General features: G+C 36.9%; 1 protein-coding gene across 3 annotated transcripts in view; it reads right to left on the reverse strand.

The window, feature by feature from the left end:
* Positions 1–378: 378 nt before the first annotated feature.
* HTR1F (5-hydroxytryptamine receptor 1F) overlaps positions 379–24,138 on the reverse strand; it is a 145,011-nt gene continuing 121,251 nt past the window's right edge. For all 3 annotated transcript variants that reach the window (XM_032352010.1, XM_032352030.1, XM_032352020.1), the window contains one exon: positions 379–2,061. In XM_032352010.1, coding sequence (XP_032207901.1) covers positions 918–2,015 — 1,098 coding nt within the window. In that variant the 5' untranslated portion in view covers positions 2,016–2,061 and the 3' untranslated portion in view covers positions 379–917. The remainder of the gene's footprint in view (positions 2,062–24,138) is intronic.

Below are 24,138 nucleotides of genomic sequence, written 5' to 3' on the forward strand. Positions count from 1 at the left end.
CCTCCCCTGTACCCTTTTTGAATTACTCTTATTAGGCTAAGGTTTTGATTTCATATGTTGGTAATACATGGTTAAAAAATATTATTCTAGGAATTCGTTTTGAACAAAAAGAATATGTCAAATGTGTACAAGTTCTGTATTCAGAATTATCTGGCAAAGCCCAACTCAACTTTATGAATACTCTTTATTATATAAATACAAAGACAGTATCAATCTCTGACTTTGACATTTCCTCCAGTCATATTAGGAGTCCTTGGTTTTGTTTATTTGTTTGTTTGTCTTGTTTTGTTTAAAGATTTTATTTTTAAGTAATCATTATACACAACATGGTGTTCAAACTCAACCCTGAGCTCAAGAGTCATATGCTCTCCTGATTGAGCCAGCCAGACACCCCAAGAGTCCTTGTTTGCTCCTTCCCCCTTCTTGTTTTTTCCCAGGGTAAGATGAAGAGGGGACAGTGGTTAGGTAGGAGAAATGTGTGCTTTGTGGTGAATTATCTTTTCTATAAAATAATAGAATCATATAATAAAACCATAGGATTATATAGAAATTACAGATATTGTTAGGTGAACACTCTTCTGTAATTATTATAAGCCATAAACCTGGAAAGTCACTGTTATTAATAATAATTATTATAATATATATTTCCAGTTAGCCTGTTAGGGACAATTGCATAGGGAAATTATTGTTTATAAACAATAAATTATCTTTTCATTTGAGTACTCTAGAATGATGGTCAAAGAAACATCTTTTACTCAATAAGTTTATAGTCTTGTTGCTGTTAAATATAAATTATGTTCTTATAATTTTAGCAGTTTTAATTTATTTCCTTCTAAAAGTTTAAATGTTTTATTATTCGGCATCCATTTTGTTACTTCCCCTCAAGAAATCCCCAGCCTTTTAATGATAAACTTTCTTTAACATCGGCATCGTACTAGCTTTTGGAATGCTTTCTTGAAGTCTTCATTAAAGATTGTATAAATCAGTGGATTTATAAGGGAATTGAGATATCCAAGCCATGTCAAAAAATTTGACATTTCTTCAGAAATTTTACACTTTTCACAGACATTAACAACCAATTCTTTAACAAAGAAAGGCAGCCAACATATCACAAATGCACCCAAGATTAATCCTAGGGTAGTGGCTGCTTTGCGTTCTCTCGTGCCTGAGATCTTTTGCCTTCTCCAAGATTTCTCGTGCTTGAATTCAGACCTGGGGCTTTTCACCGTGTTATGAATTTTATCAAAGTCTGTTGATGGATCAGATAAAGATTTTTCTGTGTAGGGAGTGGAGACTAGTCTAGTGCTTTTCTCACCACTCCCCAAAAGGACTTGGCCATTCACCTCCTCCTTGGCAATCCTACTTGCTTGTCTCTTGTGGTATAACGTTTTTGCTGCTTTATATATTTTGTAGTAGAGGATCAAAATCAATGTTAATGGGATGTAGAAAGCTCCAAATGTTGAATAAATTGTGGAAACAATGTGGTCGTGTTTGATGATGCACTCATCATCTCGGCTAGTTCCTTGGTGCCTCCAGAATAAAGGAGGCATAGAGATAAAAATGGATATAATCCAAACAACTGTAATCATAATGCCAGCATGCTTGGGAGTCCTTTTCCTGGAGTACTCCACAGCATCTGTGATTGCCCGATACCGATCCAAAGCTATAGCAGAGAGATGTAAGATGGAACACGTGCAGCACGTGATGTCAACGCTCAGCCAGATGTCACAGACCACTTGCCCCATAATCCAGCTCTCTCTCACAATATACACGATGCTGAAAGGCATCACCAGGACAGCTACAAGAAAATCTGTGACTGCAAGCGAGCAAATTAAATAGTTGGCTGGGTGGTGCAACTTCCGGGTCACAATAATTGCAGCAATCACAAGGGAGTTGATGGTCGTTGTCATCAGTGCCAGCCCGGAGAGAGTGAGGGACACCAGAATTTTGGATGGCATTCTGTTTAACAGTTCTTCTGAGGTCAAGTTTTGATCAGATGAGTTTAAGAAATCCATTTTTTTGTTTGTTTTAAAAGATTAATATAGCTGAAAAAATGGATACCTGTAACAAAGGAGGAGAAAATCAGTTCAGAGAAGTCTTTAAAAATTTTTCTCTCCCTTTCAGAATGAATTTTTAAAAGTATATATGTATGTTTCCCAGAATATTCTATGGATTAAAAAATGGGAGTTTAGATTATAGATTTTCTTTTTCCTTTCATTTAATTATATTCTGATGAGAACAGTAACAATAACTTTCAAAACATTTCTTAAAATATAGCTCAAATAAAATAATTTTTTATGAGTAAACTTAACCTATTACTCAGTAAAATCTCTACCATTATAGAATCGCATTTAAAACTATATTATTCTGGGGCGCCTGCATGGCTCAGTAGGTTAAGCCTCAGCCTTAGGCTTGGGTCATGATCTCAGGGTCCTGGGCTCGAGCCTCACATGGAGTGGGGGGAGCCTGCTTCCTCCTCTCTCTCTGCCTGCTGCTCTGCGTACTTGTGATCGCTCTCTGTCAAATAAATAAATAAAATTTTTAAAAAACAAAACATAACAAAAAACTATAATATTCCTAGCTATGGTTTTCCCTTCGTCTATGGAGATAAAGTTTAATAGCACATGACATTAATATCTATTTATGCTTTATATAATGTAATTAAAGAAAGTACCATATTAAAGGCAGTATTCAAAATCATAAACAATTTCATACTTAATTCAAAGTTACATTGAGGACATTATCATTGAGCTCTTGGAGACTAGAGGAATTTTTAATGTATTTAATGTCAGAATATAAAGATTATAAAAAGAGAAATAAACAAAAATAAAATATTTTTAAAATATCCCTAGCTTTCTATGATCATTTAATGAAATTAAGAAAATGCCAGAGTGTTTAGTAGTCTTTGTGGATATAAGTAGATAATTTGGTTTAAAAAGATGAAATAAAATTAGTTGGAATCAAATAGTCATAAAAAACTGCCCGTTAATACAGTGACATATATGACCAAGTAACTCACTTAACAAGGTGAACTTGCCAGCATGGAGAGCTTATAATGGCACTCACTCTGAAATGGAAATTATTCTTCTTTACAAGTCACCATTGTAAGGACCATGTAACCTGAAAGAGGATACCTCAAACATGGCTTATAAGTTTTGCTTCAGTTCATGCTATTGCTTAATTATAAGTCAAACAGCAATTGGAGTATAATAGGATTAATCTTTTTTATAAGATAGTATTTTTTATGTATTTATTTTCTGCATCAGCCTTTCTCTCTTTTTAAATAACTTTTTAAAAAAAATAGTTTTATTTATTTATTTGACAGAGAGAGAGAACAGCAGGTGGAACAGCAGGCAGATGGAGAAGCAGACTCTTGGTGAGCAGGGAGCCCAACTCAGGGCTTGATCATGACCTGAGCTGAAGGTAGATGCTTAACTGACTGAGCCACCCAGCTGCCCCTCTTTTTAAAATAATTCTTTAGCAGCTACCTGTATCTTAGGAAAAGATGGAGAGGACAGAAGTCTGAAGCTTTATTACTGTACCCTCATATTACTTATTTTTATCTTAATGTGCTTATGTTTCATTTGTTGGAACTAATAAAATAATACTTTAAAATACTTAATATTATTATATTAAGTACTTCCTGTGAAGTGTGTGTGTGTGTGTGTGTGTGTGTGTGTGTGTGTGTGTATAATGAAACCTAGAGGTACAGCATATCTAGTATTCTACTTGTGTTTGGTTACCAGTACTAAATTTAATTTTTATTTTCTGATATTCTTTGAAAGCTGGTGCTGATGGTTTGCTTCTAAGCGAATTGAATGGCAGAAGAAATTTAAATACCTGCTACCCAGAAAATGAGTAGTTGTGCTGTGTGCAATTGAGAAGGAATTATAAATCTACATTATTTATGTCAAAACATGTCCATTTGTAAAGGGCAACTAAGATAGCTCCAGATAAAGAATAGAAGCCAAAGTTTCCTTCGAAATTCTAAACCTGTGGTTCCCCACTTTAGTTGGCCTCAGAACCAGGATGAGGACTGTCAAAACAGAGATTACTGGGTCTCACCCTTTGACATTAGAGATTCAGTAAAACTGGGCTGGGGCCCTGGACCAACAGCAGCAGCAACACCTGGGACCTTGTTAGAAATGCAGGTGTGAGGGTGAACGCAATGTTGGGGAGAACTCAACATGCCCATTACTCAGCTGTCTGTCTAATCTTTTTACTGCTCTAGCATCTGTGATTTCCTCTCAATTGAGAGAAGCTCTGACATTTTTGTGTATGACTTCCTCAGAATCTTTCTCACATTCTTAACTTATTTCTTGGAGTTTTCCAAATAAATGATCTTACTCTACCTTTTATTGTGATGTTTCTGTGATTATTTTTACTGCCCTCTTTTTGCAGTACAGCTCTTGGACCTCCTACTCTAGGACTGTTATTCCCCTCCCCCAACATCATTTCTACTCTTTTAGCCTGCAGTGAGAGTTGAGTCATATGACTATATTTCCTAAATCCATACTGGATCCCAGGGCCTGAGGTATAATGGTGTGATCATCCGTACCATCATGATTGTCATGAAAATCCTTGCTATGTGCTTTCAATATCAGTGGACCTCAACAGTCTCAAGCTATTTTCCCTGGAAATATGTTTAGGCAGTCAATGGTCACAGGTGAAACACTTACTGTAAGCCAATTAGACGTATTAGAAACATGGCAGATTAATTAGTTTCTACCTTCTCTCTAATCCCCTCTCCCCCCATTCTCTCATCATAAAACTTATACCAAATATTCAGGGGTGGCTCAGTGGGTTAAATCCTCTGCCTTCGGCTCAGGTCATAATCCCAGGGTCCTGGGATCCAGCCCGGAATTGGGCTCTTTGCTCAGCAGGGAGCCTGCTTCCTCCTCTCTCTCTGCCTGCTTCTCTGCCTACTTGTGATCTTTGTCTGTCAAATAAATAAATGAAATATTTTTAAAAAAATACAAAACTTCTACCAAATATTCAATTAGAAAACTAAATATTTTCCTGATTGGTTCATTCTTTCCAACAATGGTTATTTAGTGTTTACTTACTTAATTAATTATTTAGCATTTTTGGAATTTATCTAGTGTTTATTTAGTGTTATAGAGTTGATTTAAAAGTGTTGACATTTTTCATATTATAACCAAAACTAACTTTCCACTTTAATTTGCCTGTTAAACAGTTTTGACATAAGAGTCTGTTCAAGAGGTAATTCTGAAATCACATTTTGAATGGAATATTGAAATATAAGAACTGTTTGGAAATAGTTATGTGTGTTTTCATAGTAAAAATGAATTCTGTTGGTAGATGGGCCAGCTTAAAATTAGCAGACAAATTATTTGATAATTCAACTGAATCCCTTAAGAACCATATTGTAGCATTTAAATTAAGTTTAATAAAGTGGTAGTTAATGCTAAGGAAAATATCAAAATGTGTCATATAAATTTGATTGTGGTTTCTAAGAAATCTTACCATTATTATTATTTTTTAAGATTTTATCTATTTATCAGAGGGTGAGAGGGGAAGAGAGTGAGCACAGGCAGACAGAATGGCAGGCAGAGGCAGAAGGAGAAGCAGACTCCCTGCTGAGCAAGGAGCCCGATGTGGGACTTGATCCCAGGACGCTGGGATCATGACCTGAGCCGAAGGCAGCTGCTTAACCAACTGAGCCACCCAGGCGTCCCAGAAATCTTACCATTACTAAATTTAGAAAACTAATCTTCTGATATTTGTTTTTATCAAAAACAAAGAAAACAGGAAAACAAATATAAGCAATCACAATTGGGTTTCTTTTTGTTTTATTTGCCTTGCCACTTACAATCAGAATTTCATACTGAAATTAATTCATACATGACCTCCAATCAGATTCTTTCCTATTCCATTACATCTTAAGTTCCCATTGTGAGTCCTTACAGTGCTGGAGACCACCTTTGGGAGACATAGACTGTCACACATTTTTCTCCTACTCTTAGAACATAGATTGCATTCTTTATTTTGAATGTCTTCACTGGGAAATAGTCAGGATTCCTTGTTAAGCAGAGCCTGTCGTCCCGTTAATTATATGTAGCCTTCTTGATAATAACAAAGAGAAAATTTTACCCAGGCTTTACTCAGTGTGAATATTTGCCAATTTATTGGTCTAGCCACATTATGCATTTGCTCCTCCATTTACACAGGTTTTTTTTGTTTGTTTGTTTGTTTTTTCTTAATGCCGATTTATGTTCAGTTATCAGTTTGATCTTGATATCCAAATATATTTCATTCATATTAAAATATAAGTTCACAGAGGCATAGTTTGGTTTACTTTATATTGTAAATAACATTGGGGAGGGATGTCATACGAAAATAGTTTTAATAACAACATTGTAAAGATGCAAGAAAATAAAATTCAGTTTAATCAAGATCTCATGAGAACCTATGGGTTGGCTGCTTCAGTTAGAATAATAATAATATTTATCCTTTCTGAGTGTTTACGTCTGCAGGGACTGTGCTAAGTGTTTTCCATATGTTAATTCATTTAATACCCACTGCTAATCTATGAAGCAGGAGAGATTATTTTTTAAAAGATTTATTTATTTTAGAGAGTGATGGGGGAGGGACAGAGGACTAGGGAGAGAATCTTTAAGCAGACTCCCTGATGAGCGTGGAACCTGGTGTGGGGCTCAGTCTTACAAAACTAAGATCAGACCTGAGCCAAAACCAAGAGTCAGAGACTCAACTGACTGTGCCACTCAGGCTCCCTGAGGTAGGTGCAATTATTGTTTCTCATTCATAGATAAGAAAACTGAGGTACCTGGCACCTGGGTGGCTCAGTGGGTTAATGCCTCTGCCTTCAGCTCAGGTCATGATCCCGGTCTGTCAGAGTGCTCCACCCCATGCACTCTAGCTTCCTAGCTAAGGCCAACAAGCACATGCAATCCACACAGAGGACACCCTTTAATTGCCTAGCCCTGGTGGTTGAGGGGGCTGTGGTTCCTGAGCTCCTGGGAATGTAACAACAGAAGACAGTTCTTGGCAGGCCACTCCTCTTAAGGCACTACAAAGACAGCAGAATGAAATGCAACCCCAGACTTTCTGTGAAAAAAGTCCATTTTCTTAGCCTGGAACTTCAGCCTAAGGGACAGGCTTCAGGTTTCCCACACAACTAGAAGCTAAGGAAGTGGTTGCAAAATATAAGCAGGGAGAAATTATGCTTGTGCACCCACCAGCCTCCCTCTAGCCTGAAGAGACCTCTCAGAAAGAAGCCTCACACTCGTCTGGAGTCCCAATTTTTGGAACTGTTACCTAGGGGATACCTCCAGATCTCCTGGTCCAGAGGCTAGCAGGGATTTTGATTTGCATACTTTAAAAGGTATTGCCTCAGGGTGTGGCTTCCAATCAGGCTGAAACTAAGGGCTAAATGAGAGTCTCCCTTTGGATCACCAATAGGTCTTGGCACACCCTTCACATCTAGGGTATATCATGAATAAATCAGGTAGACAATCACAAAGGTTTGAGAGAGAACCAAAAGTTAGGCTGAACAAGAAGGATCATCATCTATATAAGGACACTCCTTAAAGAAAGAGAGAGAGAGAGAGAGAGCGCGCAAAGAGCTGTTTCACCTAAAATATAGAAGCAAAATGAGGAAACAAGTATGTTTCAAATGAAAGAAGAAGACAAAAACCTCAGAAAAAGGCCTTAATGGTAAGAAGACAAGTAATCTACCTGATAAAGAATTCAAAGTAATCATCATAAAGGTGTTCACTTAACTTGGGAGAAAAATGGATGAACATAGTGAAAACTTCAAAAGATAGAAAATATAAGAAAATATCAAGCAGAAGTCACAGATCTGAAGAATACAATAACTGACCTGAAAAATATGCTAGAGAGTTTCAACAGCAAATTAGATGAAGCAGAACAGATCAGTGAGATGGGACACAAAACAGTGGAACTCACCCAGACAGAGCAGCAAAGTAAAAACAAACCAACAATTTCTTAAAATGGAGATAACTTAAGAGACCTATGGGACAACATCAAGTGGAATAAAATTTGCATAATAGGGGTCCCAGAAGGAGAAGAGAGAGAGAAAGGGGCAGATAACTTATTTGAAGAAATTATGGCTGAAAACTTCCCTAACCTATAGAAGGAAACAGACACCCAGGTCCAAAAAGCCCAGAAAGTTCCAAATAAGATGAACCCAAAGAGATAAACCAAAGACACATTGTAGTTAAAATGTCACAAGTTAAAGATAAAGAGAGAATCTTAAAAGTAGCAAGAGAAAAAAAAATTGTTTATATAAAGCAAACCCTCATAAAGGTAACAGATGATTTCTCAGCAGAAACTTTGCAGGCCAGAAAAGAGTGGCATGACATATTCAAAGTCCTAAAGGGAAACCAAGAATATTGCTTATTGCTATCCAGCAAGACTATCATTTAGAATTGAAGGGGAGATATAGAGTTTTCCAGACAAGCGAAGCTAATCACTACTAAAGCCACTTTACAAGAAGTATTAAAGGAACCTCTTTAAGCTGAAAAGAAATAGCACTAATTCATAACAAGAAAATATATAAAAGTAAAAATCTCCCTGGAAATGGTAAATATATAGTAAAGGCAGTGTATTAATAACTTATAAAGCTATTGTGAAGGTTAAAAGACAAAATTAGTAAAATTAAAATATAATAATTAGTGAGGGGGAAAAAAACAATAAAAAGATACCAAGTGTGACTTTGAAAATATAAAACATGGGAAAGAGCAAAAATACAGAGTTTCAGAATGTGTTCAAATTTAAGTTGTTATCAACTTAAAATACACACACACACAGACACATCTCAAAAAGATGAGGAAATGGAGGTACATAACAGCCATTGATTTAAGCCCACCCAGGCAAATGCTGTGAGAATGCTCTATTCTGAGGGTTAGAAATATACCCTCATTAGATCCACTTCTACTTGTTAATTTAGTTCTGTAATCCACTGTGGCTCTTGAATCCCTTCTTTGGGTTCTTGACTCTGCTCTAAGAGATCCTGTATTTCTATGAGAAATAGTCTGGATTTACAACTAAGTAGACTTCACAGTGTGCTTTCTGCCTATAGAAAATCTTTTCATTTTGAACTGTATCTTTCCCCTTTGGTCCAAAATAAGTAAAATTCTCTTAAAAACTTTGTGAATCTGACTGGAAGTCATGACAGGTCCCAACATTTCACATGCATAATTTTCCAAGACAGGCTTCTCTTTACTTTGCCTAGAGTATTAGGGCTATGGGGCCACATCTTTAAGATTTTCAGAAGCCTTTTTGCCTAGCTGAGGACTTCACTAGGCACTTCTTTAAATCTTTCTGAAGCCTAATAAATTATTTTATGACCATACCCTTGTCTATTCTTCATCCTAAGGCCATTTTTATTTTGACAATCTTTTGCTATCTAGATAGATCAGTGATATGAAATAGGTTTGTTTTCCTATCTTGACAAGTCCCGATTCTTATATATTTCTTCTAAATTTTGCTTGTAAACTTTATTCCTCTCCTGCTTTCCATAGCTTATTACATAAAGCTAAAAAACTGTCAGTTGGCACTTGAAACATTTTGCCTCTTGGCCAGATCCATAAGTTCATCGAGAACATTGACCTTTCAGGTTACTGGAGGCCACACTTACAAATTGTTTTGCTACTTCAAAACATGGGCTTCCCTTCTAGTCTCCAAGAGGGTTTCATCACCTCCTTTTCAGCCACCAAAAAGTTTGTGCACTAACAGTCTTCTCACTGTTTTTTCAATATAGTACCTTATTTCAAAGCCAATGTCATGTGTATTGCTGATAAGTTTACAAGGATGGACTATGCTTGACTGTTTGTTGTCATTTTGGCATCACCATGGGCTCCCAGTACCTGCAGAGTAAGGAGTAGTAAGGAACTACATCCCAGAATCTGCTTCTTTAAATCTGGCTTTAGAATTTGATAGTGAGAGGAATTACCACAAGGTTTGGGAAGTAGAAGAGAAGGGTGGTTGATGACTATCTGAAGGTGGTTGCAGACAGACGCATGGTCAAACATTGACAGCAGCTTCTGTGTGCTCTTGGAAACCATTGTTGGGAATTTTCTCAGATTTTTGGAGAGCTACAACAGTTTCCAAGAAAGTCTTTGAGAACTACCTACTTAGGGGCTTTGGGCTAAGGTGCTTCAATGTCTCCTTTGACTTTAGGCAACAATTGGGTGGAATTAAATTTTGACTTTCTCGACTTTCCCCCCCTTGGTGTTCCATATTAACTTAAACTCCAATGTCTTCATTAATTAATTAATATTACAGGAATGTATTGAGTGACTCTGTTTCCCTGACCAGGCCCAGACTAATACAAGCAGATATACTGCTAGGTGATTGATAGGAATTAATAACCAAAACAGCCGTAACTGAATATTGAAAATATTAAGCAATATTTTCATTAAGACCGTTAATGAAAACAGTTTTAACCATTGAAGGATTAACTGACTTTTACTGAATCTTAAATATATTTAGAAAGAGCAGCAATTCTGATTTTAAATGAAATTTACACACTCACATATTTCATTGCATGGATGATTCTGGTTATTTTTTTTTAAGAGACACCTGCATAGGAGTCTGCTAAAAATGGAAAAACAAAGTGCAACAATGAAAAATCTTAGGGAAAACTGCACTACATTCAGTGAACTGTGAAACCATCTGTAAAAGCACTGGTTATGGAAAAGGAAGCAAATACACATGCACAAACTCAGTATGTTACATTACTTCTTTTATTTGTTGCTGAAACCTACCTTGGAAGAAGCTAAATGTGTGTATGTGTATGAGCAGAGGAGGGATAGAGGATATGGAAGGGATGGGGCTGTGACGGCAGTAAGAACTGATGCTTATTTCTGAAACTGGGGTTTCAGTTTATTAAGAGACTATCACATATTGTGAATAGAAGCCACAGTGCTAGAGTTAAACAGATCTTCATCTGAAGCCTGTCTCCCCATTTACTAGTATGAGCTCAAAAAGTCATTTCAACTTTCAAAGACTCGCCTTCTTTGGTGAAATGAAGATAATAAGATTCAGGTCTTCTAAAGTGTGGTTGAAGATTAAATGTAAATCGTTAGGTCCTAGCCCCTAATAAACTCAGTATTTATATTTGTCCTCTGTAGTAAGCATTAGTGAAGGCATTAAATGTATATAACAAGGTGAAAAGTATTCTGGTATTTTTATTTTTACCTCGGTCTTCATTTTATAGTATCTGTATTACCACCATTGTCTAATTCCACAAAAGTTTCTTAATCCCACAAAAAGATGGTGGTAGTGGGAGGAAACAATGTGCAATTACTGTGGGTGAGAAATGATATATTCTTCTAATATTTGAGTTAAAACAGAAAACAAGTAATGGGTTAGCAAGCTAGAGATCAGATTTTGAAAGAATATGTTTGTGATCTTTCTCTCCTCCTTGCCTGACATTACTTCTTGAGTATTCAATAAGGCAAATAGTTTACTCCATAGTGATACTGGATATAATATGTCTTATATAAGTGCTTATCACCAGGAACTAGACAAAGAATCTAGAAATTCTGTACCTTTACTGGAAAGATACTAAAAAGCTGAATTTTCTATATGTTAGATATGAAGAATATTTTTTAAATTTTCTTTTTTTTAAAGATGAATTTTAAAAAATAGATTTTTATTTTATTTTATTTATTTATTTCACAGAGAGAGAGAGAGAGAGATAGAAAGAGAGAGAGAGAGATCACAAGTATGCAGAGAGGCAGGCAGAGAGTGAGGGGAAAGCAGGCTCTCTGCTCTCAGCAGATGCAGAGCTCAATCCCAGGACCCTGAGATCATGACCTGAGCCAAAGGCAGAGGCTTAACTGAGCCACCCAGGTGCCCCTAAAATTTTCTTTTTTAAAGAAGATTTATTTTATTTATTTATTTAGAGAGCATGAGAGAAAGAGTGTGTATGGGGGCAGGGGAAGGGGAGAGGGAGAGGGAGAGAGAGAATCTCAAGCAGACTCCTTGCTGAGCACGGAGCCTAGGGTGGGGCTCAATCCCATGATCCTAAGACCTTGATCTGAGCTGAGATCAAGAGTTAGACAACCGGGGTTCCTGGGTGGCTCAGTGGGTTGAGCCGCTGCCTTCGGCTCAGGTCATGATCTCAGGGTCCTGCGATCGAGCCTCGCATTGGGCTCTCTGCTCGACGGGGAGCCTGCTTCCTCCTCTCTCTGCCTGCCTCTCTGCCTGCTTGTGATCTCTCTCTGTCAAATAAATAAATAAAATCTTTAAAAAAAAAAAAAGAGTTAGACAACCAATCAAATGAACCACACAGTCACCCCTAAAAACTTTCTTTCTCAAATTAATTATTAACAGTCTGGTAAATATCTTAATCCAGATATGTAATTTTATATTCTTAATCTAGAATAAAATATCAGATCGGACAAAGTCTTTCTTAAAATGTGGAAAGAAAATAGCTAAATTTACCTGAACATAAATCAAAATGTCATGGTAAATTATTTTCTTAAAAAAAAATCACATGCTTGGGATGTGTTAAAACTCAGTGAAAACTGTTATGAGATTAAAAGAGATCTAATTTTAGTGATGATTTTTAATTTGACAACTTCAATCTTTTTAGTGCATAAAAACTAGTTAACTGCACCACGCTGGCAAAGCACAATGATCTCTTTTTTTTTCTCTGCTTTTTTTATTAGCCAGTGCTTGAAAAACATTAGACTATTATATCTTATATTTTATGCAAATGTAACTAATGGGATGGAAGGTATTTCACATGATTGGGATGTATGCTTTTCCATTTTATTCTATTTTTATTTTGTAAATATGTTAAATTGGAAGTATTTCTCTTCTTTTTTCATCTTTAATTCACTTTATCTCTTTTGACCCCCTTTACTTAAGCTTTATAAACTACAGCATTGTATTTGGTAAATTTAGTAACTACCACTTTGATTAACTGAGTATCTAAAGAAACAAATATTTAATATTGACATTTATTGGACACCACTGGCTTGTTAGGGCTGGTATACAAAGTATAATATAGTAACATAGTATAAGTGCTTAATTGCTGTCAGTTGAAATTGGGTAATTGATTCATCATCTTCAATAAATGATATTATAGAGTGTTCAGCACTGAAACACAAGACAGGTATTTATTATATAGCCATGACTTGGAGCTCTGCTTAGGCATAATCTGGTCTTCCAGTCTGCTGGTTATTAACTATAGGCTATTAACTATAATATGAGGAAAAGCTTAACTTTTTAACCTGGATAAGGTAGGCAGTGATTGACTAAAACATGTTTAGCTTAAATATACACTAGCTTTCTTTAAATGTACAGTATAAAGTAGCCACAATGTTAAATAAGATGGGCATTTCTATTTTCATTGTATTTAGTTGGCTTTACATAATGCTATGGAATATAATATCTTGTATTTCTGTGTTTTACACAGTAATTTATCCTGAAATCCAAAAATACAGATTGAAGCACAAGGTTAAGATAGTAATATCTTGAGACTTGATCCCAAAATAATTATGAGAAATCTGTCTATATCCGAATAACAAGAAAGGAGAACTCCTCTTCATGTACTTTGACTTAACTTTTTTTTTTTCCATCTGAGAATACAGAAGTTGCTACGAAATAGTTTTTCTCTTGTCCAAGATTTTTGGGTCAGCTTTTTATAATTTAAAATACAAGTTCTCATTCAGTAACTTCAGTCACTTCTACCCTTCTTCTACTTTGTTTACTACTATAGTAGTGGTTATTATTATCTTTAGATTAAAAGTATCTTAATGCCTGTACTTAGAATTTACTCCAGTAAAGTCATATATTTTAGAGAAAATTACCAACAAGTTACAAAGAGTTTGTTGGATGTTTCAGATATGGTATGGTTAAATGATGGTGATTTGTATATTACCTAGTTGTGACTTAGCCTAGAACAAATCAGAGCTGTCATCTGGACAGAATGAAAAAATATTGGAAAGCACAATGGTTGACCCTCCTGATTTGTTCCCTAAGTTTTGAGCATCAGTTGATAAAATTAATTAAGTAATGCAATGTGTGTTAGGTTCTACATGCATTTGTATAAAAGATGCAGCCCAGGGATACCTGTGTGGCTCAGTCGGTTAAGCATCTGCCTTCAGCTCAGGTCATGATATCAAGGCCCTGGGATCGAGTCCTGTGTCAGGATCTCTGCTCAGTGGGGAGCCTGCTTCCCCCTCTCTCTCTGCCTGCTTGTGATCTCTCTCTCTCTATCAGATAAATAAATAAATAAATAAATAAATAAAATCTTCTTAAAAAAGAAAGATGCAGCCCATGATATCAAGGACTATATTGTTTAACAGTAGTTGGGGAAAGAGACATTTATCTATTGAGCAAATATTAATTTAGTTTCAGCATTGTAGTTGACAGTCTGGATATAAAAATGAATATGTCATGGGCACCTGGGTGGCTTAGTTGGTTAATAGTCTGACTCTTGATTTTGGCTCAGGTAATGGGAATGATTATAACTAACAATGATGAGTTTGGTAGTGAGCATGTACCAAAAACAAGTGAGTCTTGGTAATTTTGTAGTTCTGAAGAAGAGGAATTCTAATTTTTCTACTGGACATTAAGCCATGATTATTTAAGTTTAGATTTCTTGAAATGCCTTTGCCACCATGTGAAGCCTGTGAATCAAGGCAGTTCTTATAACCTGAAATGTACTATGTGATACATACATTGGTAAATACGTAAGAAAGAAGCCATGATCATTCATAGGAAGCTGCAGCAGTTCTGCTGTGAAAGACCAGAAAAGACCTTACACAGGAATTTAAATTTAATCAAAGACTTGGAAAAAAGTTTCCTCGATCAATAGAAGGTTGGGAGTAGTAGGTTGCAGTGAAGGCTTTTTTGCAAAGATATAATATCAGGAGGAGTATTGTAGGAGATAATTTGATTGAATATGACTGTTGAGGTGGAAAAATTGGTCAGGAAGTAAGAGTTTTATGTACCATAATGCTGGAGGCCATGCAGAGCCATTGAAGAATATGAGGCAGAATTGGGTAAAGGTTAGAGTCTATGATAAGAGATTATTAAATAGGGGTGCCTTGGTGGCTCAGTGGGTTAAGGCCTTTGCCTTCGGCTCAGATCATGCTCCCATGGTCCCCAGGTCCTGGGATAGAGCCCCGCATCAGGCTCTCTGCTCAGCGGGGAGCCTGCTTCCTCCTCTCTCTCTCTGCCTGCCTCTGCCTACTTGTGATCTCTATCTGTCAAATAAATAAATAAAGTCTTTAAAAAAATAAAAAGAGATTATTAAATAGACTAGGTGAGAGACAATGAGTTTTCAGCCTAAGAATGGAACGAGGAGATGAGGAGACAAAACGGTTTTAAACCCTATTTTAGTGTATGTCAGGATTTGACAGTTAACTTAATTTGGGGGGCGGTGAAGCTTGAGGTGAAAGGAGGAGCCTAGAATGATTCCTGTGTTCCATGAAAGGCAACTAGTTGGATGACGACATTATATACATGGAGAGAACATAGGAAAAGGAGGTTTGGTGGGAAGGGAAAAGGATAGGGTCATGATGAAAGTAATAGTTTCAAATACACTTAGACTAACATATAAGACAACCTGTATGGAATCATCTAGAAGGCAAATATGGATTGGAAATTGAACTCATACATTATTAGCTGAATTCCTACATATCTATAAAATCTCAGGGATTGAAGAAGGCAATGCGCTGAAGAATAAATGGAAGATGAAGAATTGGAGAAAGTCGTATGAAGCATTCTTTTAAGAGGTTTGATTACTGATGAAAAAAGTTAAAATCTAGAAACTTTTGAAAAGGTAAAAATAAGAGACAGAAATTCTGTTTTTTTTTTTTTTAAACACAAACATAATTTGGTATACTTATGCAGCATGGGAAATAAGCTCTCAGGCAAAGTGAAGAGTTAAATTATAAACTCAGCTGCCATTTCTTTATTTGTTTATTGCACCTTTCCTCATTAGAATGTAAGCTGTATAAGAGCAACACTTTAGTTCTTGGGCCTAGTACAAAATTTGGCTCATAATAGTCACTCAAAAAAAATCTGATGAATGAATAATGAATGGAAAATATTCTGTGTTGATTGAGACTGAGGGAAGCATTTACTCTTACACACTGCTGGCGTGCTTGGGTGGCTCAGTGGGTTAAAGCCTCTGCCTTCGGCTCAGGTCATGATCCCAGCATCCTGGGATCAAGCCCTGCATTGGGCTCTCTGCTCGGCGGGTAGTCTGCTTCCCCCTCTCTCTCTCTGCCTGCCTCTCTGCCTACTTGTGATCTCTGTCTGATAAATAAATAAAATCTTTAAAAAAAAAAGTTAAATTACTCTTACACACTGCTGCCATAAACTGGTACAACCCATGGAGACAATGTGTTGATAACCTTTGATACAGTCATTCTATTTCTAAGAATTTATCCTATGAATATATTTCCATGTATAATAAATGAATGTGTCATCAATACATATAGACAAATAAATTATTGTGCATACTTATAATGAATAAGTAAGCTCTTTATATCCTGACCTAAGATTTCTAAAACATATTTTAAAGTGAAAAAGCAGAAGAAAAACATAAAGAATATGTATGAATATAGTTGCTTATTTATATATAGACTGTACCTGGAAAAATATATAAGAAACTGGGAGTAGAAATAGGGAAGAAGTTTGGAAAGAGACTCTAAAATTTTATACTCAGTGTGTGTTTACCTATTTTTCTCAAAAGTAAGAAACTAACAAAGCAAAAAAAAGAAGAAGAAGCAGAAGAAGAAGAAGAAGGAGAAGCAGCAGCAGCACCAGACTTATTTGAGCACATTAGTTTATGTCAAATACCTTCCTAAATACTTTGTATAGTTCAGGGGAAAGAAGATAAGTGAAGGAAATAATTTTGTAGCCAGTGAACATGTGAGCACATATGTATTGGGAAAGGGTGGAAAATGGCAGGAACTTGGAGGTTTTGTGTGTTGTAGATGTGTTTTCTCTCTGAACAGGAGACGTAGTCATCTGTTGAGGGGGAGGAGGCAGGGATCATGAAGGGTAAGAGGAACATTTGGCACAGTTGCTATAGAGAGTAAAAAGGGAATGATCAGAGGCAGAAAGAAAGTATTCTGTGTATCGTTTAATGCTATTTGGGAATCATTCTTAACTACAGTATAATTTTTAAAAAAGATTTATTTATTTTAGAGAGAGAAAGAAAGAGGTCATGCACAAGCTCAAGTCAGGGGAGGGGCAGAAGGAGAGAGTCTTGAAGCAGACTCCCCACTGAGTGTGGAGCCAGAAGTGGGGCTCAAACCCAGAACCAATGAGATCATGACCTGAGCTGAAATCAAGAGTGGGATGCTTAACCTACTGAGCCACCCAGGTGCCCCAGTGCAATTTTAATTTGGAAATGCTCAGCTCCCCTGGTAATAATAATGGAAAATATATGTTGGATTATTTACCTTTTGTGGGAGAAGTACAATGAGGATATTTGCAGAAAAGTAGCTAAAGTCAAATGATAACGACACCAATTGGGAAACAAGTTTAGATTACAACTGGAGGAGGTAGCATCTTGAAGGAAGGGGTGAATTAATGAGTCAAATGAGAATTTCAAGGCTGAACTGTGATCTTGTCCAGTTGGTCACAAAAATTCTCCCTTAGCCTGTGGTTTTCTGTTGCTCAACTCACAGCCTCAGAAGGTAGCCCTCCAGGGTGAAATTCTTCCAGAATGGCTCCAGCTACCCTCTTCTCTGGGCAGTCCTCACAGGGAAGCATCTGAACACAGCTGGCACATTACCACCTATGGGCCTTTGCCCTAATTCAGTGATTTTCAAAATGCAGGTCCAGATCAGCAGCATCAGCATCAGGTGAGAACTTACAGAAGGGCAAATTCTCATCTCCTCTCCTGACACTGAAGCAGAAACTTTGGGAGTGTATTAAAGCTTCTCAAGGTTTTGGACACATGCTGAAGTAGAAACAACTGCCCTAGTTGTTCTCTATTACCGGAGATAACCACTTGGATAATTAACTCCATCACCACCTTCCAGTTTTTGCTTTAAGTCCCACCACTCTACTTAATTTTTTTTTTTTTTAAGATTTTATTTATTTGGCAGGCAGAGATGACAAGTAGGCAGAGAGAGAGAGAGAGAGAGAGAGAGAGAGGAGGAAGCAGGCTCCCCACTGGACAGAGAGCCGGATTCGGGGCTCAATGCCAGGACCCTGGGATCATGACCTGAGCTGAAGGCAGAGCCTGTAACCCACTGAGCCACCCAGGCACCCTCTACTTAGTATTTCAACCCACCTTTACCGTTCATCCTTCTTATGGATGAAATTTTCCCCTTCATCTTCCTCATCAGCTTTATTTGTTCTTTTATTCTTAGCCCTTATAATTGATTTGAGTAGGAATTTTTTATCTAATTGAGTTGAGAGCAGGAATCTTTTTGTCTTGTTCATACTGGTATCTTCCAAGTTCCCAGATCAGTGCCTGATATATATAATAGGACCTCAATCAATATTTATAAAATAATTATTTGTCCATTGTCTAATAAAAAGCCATTTCCACAGCAATCCCTTTGCTGGGTTTGTGGCAAAACAGTTGGCCAACAACAGTGTCTCAACCTGAGGATGTTCCAGGTGTGGGTCTCTTAGCAGTCTTAGTTTTCCAGACTGTAGGAGAAATGGGCAGCTCCCTTGAGCTCCTCTCTTTCAGTTTGACATGAGGTCTTCACTCTTACCCCCAAACCTCCCTCACCTCTAAACACACTTCCTTATAGAAAGTGGAGGTAAACTCTCAGCAAATCTATAACTTTCTCCAAATATCATCCTTATCCTTTTTTCCAATTCCTACTCTCTTCAATTTTAACACTGTAATAATCTTGAGGTAGTGAAAGCTAAGAGATAAAAAACTTGGTTTCCCTACTGCTTTCTCAGTTCTGAACAGGGCATAATTTAGTGCAGCATCTTGTACTGGAATATCATAGTTAATATCTGTTAGTATCTGTTTTCTTAGGCTGTCAGCCCAAAATAGAATGTTCAATTTTTATTCATGTTACATGGTCTTCTTGGCTTTTATTTACATTTTAGGCAAAGCAAGTCTTTAAAACATAACTAAATGATCCTTTTCTGCTCTTCAAAATTTTTGATGATTTTCCAGAATAAAATCTAGATCCTTAACATTGCCCTCAAGGCCCTTATGAATTGGTTTTCACTCATATTTTTAGTCTCCTATGTATCAGTTCCTGCTACTTACTGTCCTTGAGGCCACAGGCCTTCTTAGTTTTTTTTTTTAACTTTTTTTAAAAAGTAATCTCCACACTCCACATAGGGCTCTAACCCACAACCCCAAGATCAGAATTTGCACGCTTTGCTGACTGAGCTAGCCAGGCACCCCAGGCCTTCTTAGTTTTGCTACTTGATAAAATCAAAGGCCCTCCTAGGTTATGGCTTTTTGGCTTACTGTTCCCTCTGCATGGAAGTTTTTCTCCTAGAGAACTGGCTCTTCCTCATTAAGGTTTCAGACACTGTCATGCTACATTATTTTTCTTCATGGTACTTATCCCTATGTAAAATTCTTACAGTTTTTTACTTGTGTATTTTCTGTTTCCCCAGTTAGAATGTAAGATTCATGGAAACAAGGATCTAGACTTTTTGGTTCAATGCTGCGCAGTGTCAAGGACAATATCTAGTATGGAAGATTTCAGTAAATACTGGATGAACATTTTATTGTATGCCTCTTACACGCTAAGCCTTATGCTGGTAACACAATTTTGATTAAAAATTTTTTTAGTCCCTGCCTTTAAGAAACTTCCAGTCAGAGTATGAAAGAAACAAGAAGGGAGCCTGGGTGGTTCAGTCAGTGAGTGTCTGCCTTAGGCTCAGTTCATGATCTCAGTGTTCTGTGATGGAGCCCCACCTTCAGGCTCCCTGCTCAGCAGGGAGTCTACTTCTCCCTCCCCCTGCTCTTGCACTCTCTCTCTCCTTCCCAAAGAAATAAATAAAATCTTAAAAAAGAAAGAAAGAAAGAAAGAAAGGAGCCAACTTTTCCTGCGGTATGATAAGTATTAGATAAGAGCAAAGTGTAAGGGGTTCTGTGGGAGGAGAGAACTAGGGGTGGGGATGGGGGTATCAGAGGGTAGTGGGATTTCAGAATGCTCAGACTGTTTCCCGACTTCATGGAGAGCTGAACGAGGGATGGCAAGAGCTTGGGACAGAGGGGGAAGATGGTGGTTGGGTAGTGGGGATGGGTGAGCTTTTCTTTCATTTTTGGGGCCTCTACCCTGTCTGAAGGAGTTGGTGTTGAAATGGGAGCCACTTGGACTTCTCTTTCAGAATCTATTCACTTCTGTCATGGCTTACTTTGCATAGATCTACACATCTAAAATATAACAGCTTTTCTAAAACAAGATTTAATTGTATCATGTGACAATAGTATTTTGCTATGGTAGAATGTCTATAATAATATCTAGAAAACTTAATACATTTAAAATTTCTATTTTTTCTGAGACATTTGTTTCCAGCATACTTGACTATTAAAGTATTCAACTTTTTGCTCTTTGCTCAAAAAGGGCTTAAAAACCATAAACATAAGTATATATAAAAGAATTAAACAAACATGTTTTAACCTATCTCTATTTAAATTTTATTATTGCTTGAATAGACTTGGGTTAATATTTTAATGATCTGTATTGTAATAGGAGTTTTTAAAGTAAAAAAATCATGTAAATAATTCTTTTTTTTTTTTTTTTTTTTAGATTTTATTTACTTATAAAAGAGAGAGAGCACAGAGAGAGAGTGAAAGGGAGAAGCAGACTCTCTGCCAAGTAGGGAGTCCGATGTGAGACTCCCTTAGATCTGATGGATCCAAGGACCCTGAGACCAGGACTCAAGCTGAAGGCAGATGCTCAATTAACTGAGTCACCCAGGTGCCCCTCATGTAAATAATTCTGGAAGCAAACACCCTTAGTAGATTTAGCAAGCAGAATAATTAATTAAGAGCATATGAGTTACTGTATTTGAAAGATTTTCTTTTTTATTATTTGAAGGATTTTCTAAGCCCTGTTAAAACAGAGCTGTCTTTTATGCGTTTAGAAAAGCATGTAAAATAATCTAATTAATCAATAAATACTATTTTAATTCTTAGATCACTAATGAGGTGAATTTATTTTTGTCATTTGGGTTATCATCGACTTAAAAATTTAACCTATTTACCATTTTCTGTCAGATGTCAATTGTCATAAAATGGTGAAAAGAAATTACAATGCAAAAAATGTCCATGTGATGGACCATTATTTTTCTATCAAAGCTGAAGTTTAACATATAATAGAATACCATATTTAGCAATCAATTTTCTCCTTTGAATAGGAAAGAAGCTCACAAAAGTGGGAGAAAAAATGATTCAGAAGTTAGTTATGCAACAGTTCTGATACTTCTCTTATTGTCTTACTCTGTTTAGAAGGGAAGGACCTAATATGAAGTCCCTAAAGGACATTTTGGTAGATAATTCAAAAGGGCATCTGAGAGACAGGGGAGCTAAGGGAAAGTAGAGCGTTAGCAGTTTCAGCTGATGTGACTCTAACCTAGGTAGGTCTAGCCTTAGTCAATAACCTTTTGGCATTGACTTGAAAAACAATTCATGGGTACTTAGATATTCCTTGCCTTGATCTGTCCTGGCTAAATTTTGTATTAAATTTTGTATTTGTACAGGATATCTAAAATTAGTATTTTATAGGTATAACATTTGGCATTTGTGTTAATTCTGTACTTGTTTAGCATCCTCAAAACGGCTCAGACAACTTATATTACTCATAGGTTATGGCATCAATTATCTCTAAAGACATCATTATTATCCATTGTCCTTGGAATATGTCTGTTGACTTTAATGTTAAGAAGGCAGCATACAGGGGTGCCTGGGTGGCTCAGTGGGTTAAAGTCTCTGCCTTTGGCTCAGGTCATGATCCCAGAGTCCTGGGATCGAGCCCCACATCGGGCTGTCTTCTCAGTGGGGAGCCTGCTTCCTCCTCTCCTCTCTCTGCCTGCCTCTCTGCCTATTTGTGATCTCTGTCTGTCAAAAAAAAAAAAAATCTTTAAAAAAAAAAAGAAGGCAGCATACAATCAAAATTCTTTTTGTCTATATGGAAGGTCCAGAATGAAATGGCATCCTCTCCCATATTTTGCTTCAGCTTTATATGGTCTGGTTCAATTTTCCAATTTCCATTCCATTTGATGTTAGCTACCTCCTTTTGACTGAAGTTTACTTTTGTAATATATATGAAAAAGTATGTGAATAGGGCAAAAACAATAGAAAATGTCTATTAAACAGTGTTTGGAACTTTTTTTCGAAATCATTATGTAGCATATTGTTTGCATAAAAACAGACCACTGGGGTGTCTAGGTGGTACAGTCAGTTAAGCATCCAACTCTTGGTTTCAGCTCAGGTCATGATCACGGGGTCATGGGAATGAGCCCCATATGGAGCTCTTTCCTTAGCATGGAGTCTGCTTAAGATTCTCTCTCCTCAAAGATATTTGCAAATGTCTTATTAGATAAAGGGCTAGTATCCAAAATCTATAAAGAACTTATCAAACTCAAAACCCAAAGAACAAATAATCCAATTAAGAATTGGGCAGGAGACATGAACAGACATTTCTCCAAAGAAGACATCCAGATGGCCAACAGACACATGAAAAAATAGTCAACATTGCTCGGCATCAGGGAAATAAAAATCAAGACCACAATGAGATACCACCTCACACCAGTCAGAATGGCTAAAATTAACAAGTCAGGAAACAACAGATGTTGGCGAGGATGCAGAGAAGGGAGGACTCTCTTACACTGTTGGTGGGAATGCAAGCTGGTGCAGCTGCTCTGGAAAACACTTTGGCCTGAAGTACACTCAGTTGAAGAGAGGATTCAGAGTAAGAATATGGGCTATGCCACATTTTTATACTCTAATATTTGTGGATAATGTTATAGCATTTTAAGGCAGACTTGCCATCAGAACATCCCTGAAAGAGGTTGAATACTTTGATGTTCTTCCAAGGCAGGGAGAAAACAACATGAGAAAATCTGATGACCATGATATTTTGGGCAATTGGTACAGATGTTGCCCAAATCTCTTTGAAATGTGTCTACTTCTTCCTCTCTAGGTCACTTCATATTTGCAGGACTATGTCAAAGGAGTGTCAGAGGAAGTTACTCTAACTCAACTACTTTTTACAGTCCCAGCCTTTTTGCATGCCTTCCTTCTCTCTCTGGGTCTTGCTTCTTTGAGAAGAGTTCATCTAAATCTTTAAGTAGGAGAAATAAATAAGCAGAGAACTGTGATCATTGTGTTCTGCTAGGAAATGAATTTTAGGGAAAAAGAACTGCAAAGGGATTGTGTGAATACTGGGGAAAAAGAAAGTGGTTTGAATTCCTGGATCCTACTGCAAAGAGGGAAGCAAAGCCCAGAAAAGTGGCCCAGACTAGAGAGAGGTCCTGGGGCTAAACAGAAGAAGACATTTCTTAGTCTTAGGCTCTGAATGTTTAATGAGCTCCTACCAAGTATGAAGTCAGTTGCTCTGGGGCTATGAAAAATAAGAACCAATTACAGACCTTGTTTTCAAAGGGTTTACAACTCGGCCAGAATAACAAATCACATGTATTGCTAGATAGGCTTGGATAAGATACACCTTGAATTCAGAGGGAGTTAAGCTCTCTGGTCCTGAAGCAATAGCAGAAATGTTCTCTTCTGAATGCTCTCAACTCTACTGAGTTTGAGGAGTCATGAACCCAGTTCTTAGTTCTGAGGTGCAAAAATCATGGATTTCCTACACAGGAACTAGTGTTGTAGGTAACACCTTGAGGCAACAAAAAAGGCAAGAGTGAGTGGCCAGGGGAAGGAGATAGTTTTGTGTCACTGTGGAATACACAACCCGATGCAAAAGTGTCATTTTTTTCTTGTATTTTTTCCTTTCTTTTCTGTATTTTTAGAACAAATAAGATTTAGTAGGATAGCTCTGGGTTTCTTAAATTCTTCACACTTAGGCAATTAGGCAGATCAGGACAACTCATCACCTCCTTCCTACCTAATATTCTAATATATTATAAGAAGCATTTCTAGACATGTGGCAGGAACTGTTTTTTTTTCTTTTGCCATAATGTGAAACTTTCAAAAATAGT

Source organism: Mustela erminea, chromosome 1 (assembly GCF_009829155.1).
Source record: "Mustela erminea isolate mMusErm1 chromosome 1, mMusErm1.Pri, whole genome shotgun sequence".
Lineage (NCBI taxonomy): Eukaryota > Metazoa > Chordata > Mammalia > Carnivora > Mustelidae > Mustela > Mustela erminea.